Source organism: Abramis brama (assembly GCF_963993115.1).
Source record: "Abramis brama genome assembly, chromosome: 2".
Classification (NCBI taxonomy): Eukaryota; Metazoa; Chordata; class Actinopteri; order Cypriniformes; family Leuciscidae; genus Abramis; species Abramis brama.
In genome coordinates this window covers 46,861,450-46,867,280 of record NC_139964.1, presented here as the reverse complement: position 1 = coordinate 46,867,280, position 5,831 = coordinate 46,861,450, and the positions used below count along the sequence as shown (strand labels likewise).

The 5,831-nt window shown below is 35.8% G+C and overlaps 1 protein-coding gene across 1 annotated transcript; it reads right to left on the bottom strand.

The window, feature by feature from the left end:
- Positions 1–2,196: 2,196 nt before the first annotated feature.
- On the bottom strand, positions 2,197–5,288 carry LOC311074712 (uncharacterized protein). Its single transcript, XM_084101565.1, has 5 exons — positions 4,833–5,288; positions 4,477–4,747; positions 4,215–4,392; positions 4,017–4,093; positions 2,197–2,645 (listed from the first exon to the last, which is right to left on the bottom strand). Exons 1-5 carry the CDS (start codon positions 5,006–5,008, stop codon positions 2,628–2,630), a joined length of 720 nt encoding a protein of 239 aa, XP_083957691.1. The 5' UTR covers positions 5,009–5,288; the 3' UTR covers positions 2,197–2,627.
- Positions 5,289–5,831: the final 543 nt, after the last annotated feature.

Below are 5,831 nucleotides of genomic sequence, written 5' to 3'. Positions count from 1 at the left end.
AAAATGCATGATTATATGGTGTCATGGCTTTGCAATCAAAAAATGTGGTTATAATGGAAGTCAATGGGGCAAAAACAGCCACGAACAGTAAATGAGGGAGAAAAAGTTAAAATCTGATGCTGCACAAAAACTAGCAACGCATCAAAACCAATGTTGTTTCTAATCTTTGACATGTCCAAGACTGTGATAAAAGGTAAAAAAAAAAATCCAGTCCACAATCACATTTTATATTGAAAATAAGTCATTTTGTGTGTTTTTCCCACAAATCAGTGACATCATTTATGAATTTGGCAATTAAAGAGTTAAAATCCAGAATTTTTTAAAAACATTTAGTAGTTTTGATCAGGACTGAGGTTGATTAATAGATTTATGCAAAAAATAATTGAAAAAAATATTTATCTGATACATTTTTACAGCAGTTTAAAGTAGTGGCTGTTTTCAGCCACGAACATAACGAAAGGGTAGTGAATTTGCCCACAGTGTACTGTTGAGTTTTTGAAAATTTTCAAAGCATTTTTCCAAAATATGTGTCAAAATAAGATTTGTCACCAAAAATCATTCCATTTGCTGAAACACGGAGAAAGTTATGGCCAAATTAAGACTCAAAAATACCCCATAGTGGATGAAAACATCCCCAACAGCACATAACCCAGGTGAAAAAGACGTACTATTAAATATATAAAAAATGTACTTGAGTATGTTTTTAGTACAATACAAATATACTTTAATGCATTTTTAATACATTTAACAGTACGTCTTTTTCACCTGGGAAGGGAACCCGAAGTGTCCCCCCCCCCCCCCACGAAAAAAATTCATAATCAAATTACTAAGCAACCACTGAATGGAACAACACAAAATAGGTATCAGTTAAAGCTTAGAATCTCAGCTTTTTAATGCATCTAATTACTTTGATCAACTCCTAACGAGTGCTGAGTTATTCCACTAAAACCGAGTGTACCCCGGTAGGCGCCACCTAGCTGCAAAATTAATAAACATCATATTTTTTAAAAAATATTACCTTGATCAACTTAAAGGGGGGGTGAAATGCTCATTTTCACTCAATCTCCTGTTAATCTTGAGTACCTATAGATTAGTATTGCATCCTTCATATCTCCAAAAAGTCTTTAGTTTTATTATATTTATAAAAGAAAGATAGGCTGTACCGAGTCTTTCCGGAAAAACACGAGCGGCTGGAGGCGTGACGTGTGGGCAGAGCTAAAGAATCACGAGCGCGCGTAGGTTTTTGCGTTGAGAGCGTCTGGAAGCTGTGACATCCTTTACCGTGAGGAAAAAAACATCATCCAAAACAAACCATGGCTAACAGTCAGATTCAGCCATACATTTATGATCCAGAATCAGATCCCGAGGCTGAAATTGAACACGAGCAGCAGCAGCAACGACTACAGCAGGACGTCTCTATGTGGTATGTATTGAAACTGTATATATTTGCTTAGCGGTTTTTGTAAATGACTAAGTTCCACTTTATGTCGTCGTATTTTTTCTTTTTTTTTCTTTAAAGGTGTACATGTGGGAAGTGCAGTTTGATGCCAACTGAGGCGGAAAACGTTTGCTGCCAAGAAATAGAACCGGTTATACTTATGTCTTGAAATGCATTATAATGTGTAAAGATGTTTTTTTATAAGACTTAATATGATAGCATACAATTATCTTACTAAATGCACTTAAGCAATGTCTTCATAAAATATTTTACACATTATTCCTTCACTTTCATTTATAAACTTTTGGGATCATTATATAACAGTTTAGGTATTATCCAACCAGTGTATTGCTGTAATAGGATGTAATTACATGCATGCATAGTCCCTATGATATCTCATCATATAATTAAAATTGGAATTAATGACAATTTAAACTACATGGCTGACATAATTCATGATTTTTTTGACAAAAGGTAAGGAGACGGTTAATTCAGGTGCCAACCTCTCTACAGTGTATGACAGAACATCCAGGACTGGATGCAAACTGCCTAAATGTCTATACACTTCAGAACATAAATAACATTTACAGAGCTGACTATGGCCCACTTAGAAGGAGAAGAGAGGAGGAGTGAGTAATTATGAAAAAAGATCTCAGATTTCATCATTATGTAATAATACAGATATAAAAACAATAAACTTTGTAAAATGTGTTTATTTATCTAGCAAGGTGCGCATTGTAATAAAATAAATTTAAATATCAATAATTGGAAAAATTTATTTGCAAGGACATATAAAAATGTAGCATACAAATGTACAAGAAGTATTTGTTGAACATAATACAAAATGCTGCATTACTGACTATGTAACAATTCCACCACTCTGCCAGATGTTTCAGGTATCTTGCCTATCGTAGTTTTGTCAGCTGGTGCTGGGGATATCTTGGCAGACACGTGCGCGTGGTCATTCCATCGTGTGTTGTCCTGCGGATTCGGCAAGAGTTTCCTGATGCTGGTGGGAACTATGTTGGCTACCGGCCACCGCTGGATTGAACCTAGACACGTCTAGCAATGAGATCCTCCTTTGTCGGCCTGTCAAACTGTTCTGATAGGGAATCTGGAATGGGTACTTTTCGTAGTTCCTCAACATAGTTGGCAGGGTCTTCAAACACCTCGACAAACACCAGTCTCATCAGATCATTGACGTATCCTACCATAAAAAAAACTCTTATTTACTATTATTTGTTTGTTTTACTATTTCTAAACACTTGTGACACTTTTTGGAAGTACTGTTATATATATACATACTTGTATTTATTAAAAAAGTTTTATGAACAAACCAAAAGTAGACTCTGTCTTCACTGACTTCACTGTTGGTTGCCCCTTCTTAGATTTTGGATACATTATTCAATAGACAGCTTTGCCTTCCAAGTTCATTGCCTGTTCACGATCAGCATTCTCGTTGAAATGCATTGCCGCAAGATACAGCCTAGAAAGAAGTGAAAAATAAGTAAAAAAAATGTACTAACAAGCACATGTACACGTTTGAAAATAAGGTGATATATGTATTTTTTTTTTGTCTTGACAACACTGGGTGATGTAAAGTATTAGAACAATTATTACCTGCATAGCATTCCAATAAAAGGAAAAACAACATTCTTGGGGGCGAATCTCAGAATGACACTGTGGAATGCCTCAAGAGCTGAAGTTTGATGTTGGTGGCTCAGCTTTTCCACATCGCGGAGAACTCTCTTGTTCATGAGCAGCTTCTCCACTTTATACAGGACCATGGTACCTATTAGAATAGAAATGGAGAAATGTTAAACATACTGACATTTATACCTATAGTAGGTTATTATTATTTTTTTTAAACGAGAAATTACAGTCACAAACCTGGTTTTAACCATTTACTAGGGTCTCTGGACACTCTGTCTGCATGAGCGCACTTGGGGAATACTGGATCTTCATGAGTGTGGACATTCTGAATGTGATTAAATAAACTCTTCCACTTAGCAACTTTCTCTGGTCCTTCTGTGGAAGACATGGCTGACCAGTAGATGTGATTTTTTATACCCAGCAACCAGTTTCGCAGCACTTGGCAGTCTTTGTTTCTTGACAATTTTTCTAATTTTTTAGATAGCCCTGGAAAAACAAGAAGTCAAAAAGAGAAATAAAATGAAAATCATAAGCTAACTAAAACAAAATTAATAGCTTGAAATGAATGTCAATAATTGCTTGAAAATGTCCAATAATTGTTCAAAAAATTCAAATAAATTTAGACAGTAATATAAAAAGATTTTTGACTTCCATTTACCCTTCTCGAGGTGCCAAACATCGTAGTACTGTTTGATCTCTCTCTCCCTCAGATATTTCTGCACCTGGGTGTGGCGATCAGTCACAATGTAATCTACTTGTAACTGGTTGGACTCTAGATGATCCAGACCTCTTCTGAGTCCTTCCTTCTCCATGTGTGCACTGCCTCCTACTTCATTGCTCTTTAATAAAATAAAAATCACCTTACCAAATGCAAAGTCGCATAAAAAAACATGAAGCATTACTACATACTGCAAGAGAAATTTACCTGTATTAGTTGAATGTCCAGAATTTTATTGCTGTCAAGATGCAATAAAGTATAGCTGCCATATTTGGCAGAATGTCCTAAATATAGAAAACATTTGTAAGTTATTACAATACTCTGCAGAACCAAAAATATGTAATTTTACATTAGTATGATTACAAAGTCTTGCCAACATAGAATAAATATTATTTTAAAAATCACCTGGAGAATCAGCACGCATATCGCCACTCAGTGCAATTTTGCCCAACGGTTGTAGTGACTGGAACATGGCCTGCTGATCCATCTTCCACTTGTGAAATATGGCTGGTTCCAGAAACAACCGAGCATGCATTCTGAATGATCTGAAGTGGTGAATTTGTAGATTCATAGCTCTGCAAATCTGGCAACACAGCAGAAATGGAATTATGGGTTGTTTCCTTTGTGAATTCTAAAAAACAATGTGCACATAATAATCCTAAAATACCTTATGCATTTGAATAAATTGTCCACCAGTGAAATACACTGACATTTGCAGGTTTCCAACTGGAGTGCTTCCTTTCACAGGCTGGCTCTGCCATTTTTTGGTATATTGACAGTGTTCGCAGACCTGACAGAATGACACAAATGTCCCAAGCCGACGTCGCTGTACATTGCAGTTATTCTTGCAAAAAGGACATGTTTTAAAAAGCTCTCTGAGAGAGCTTTCAAAAACAATGTACTTTGCATCTGTGTAATCACAAGAGATGTCCATCCCACTATAAGTAAGGGCAAGGTATGGAATATCAATGATAAATTAAAAACAAACTTAATGAATAACAATGTACATTTGAACAACATTACCTTGTTTCAGAAGGCTCTGCAATAGAGTCACCAGGCTCATATGAGGAATCTAGAGTTTGTTGAATTTCTGATAAATTTGCTGGAAACTCTTCCTCATCCAGCAATTCTGTATGGGGCCTTTTAATTGGTGTTGGACCGAGTCCAGATGTTGATGCCTTTATTGGTGTTGATGACATATGCCTCCATGTTTCAACCTGTGTTGTCTCAGTACTAACACTTGTACAGGAAACTGTTGCCTGCGTGCCTGACAGAGTAAAAATTTATATTTGATTTAGGTACACCTTCATATATAAAACAGTACCTTTAAAATGATCTATAAGGTAAAGGTAGTAAGAACCGTTTCACATATTATATACATACCTTTGCTCCGTACATGTCCTGTTTGTTTAGTGAAAGATAACTGTGTGGCAGCTGTCTTTTGAGATGGACAAAAAGTACACTGAACTCCTATAGATTGCATTAGTGGTTTGGCTTGCACTTCAGCAGACACAGTTGTTTTATGTTCTGTTTGACATTCCATGTGCTTGACAGAAGGCAAGTCCTGGTTGGTAGGAACATATGTAGATGTGCTCTATAAATAAATAATTAAATAAATACATACATAAATAAATAAATAATTAAATAAATACCAAAATGTGGTTCTTTACTGGCAACATGACTTTCAGAATAATCACCTTGACTAACTACAATCTAATAGTAATTCCATGCAGAACAAGGATCTAAACAATACTAAGGGCTCGTTCATACAGAATGCGTTTTTGCTTAGAAAAACATGAGATGGGCAGTGAAAAGGGGGAAAAACACAAGGTCTCGAGAGTTTTTTAAAAGTAGAAATGATTTTAATTTGAGCGCAGTGTTTTTAGAACACCATGTCATGCGCGACTTTTACAACATTTGTGTGTGTTTACTCGTGGTTTATGATGAATTGGTTTATGGATTATTGTATGTGACTTAACAGTAGCAAGCGGAACCGTTTTGCACATCTAATATTTGCATAGA

Coding starts and splice junctions, on each gene's coding strand:
- LOC311074712 (XM_084101565.1), bottom strand. CDS start 5,008: ATGTCATCAACACCAATAAAGGCATCAACATCTGGACTCGGTCCAACA. Junction 4,748..4,832: donor GCAGAGCCTTCTGAAACAAG/GTAATGTTGTTC, acceptor CCTTACTTATAG/TGGGATGGACATCTCTTGTG. Junction 4,393..4,476: donor AATTTATTCAAATGCATAAG/GTATTTTAGGAT, acceptor CTGTGTTGCCAG/ATTTGCAGAGCTATGAATCT.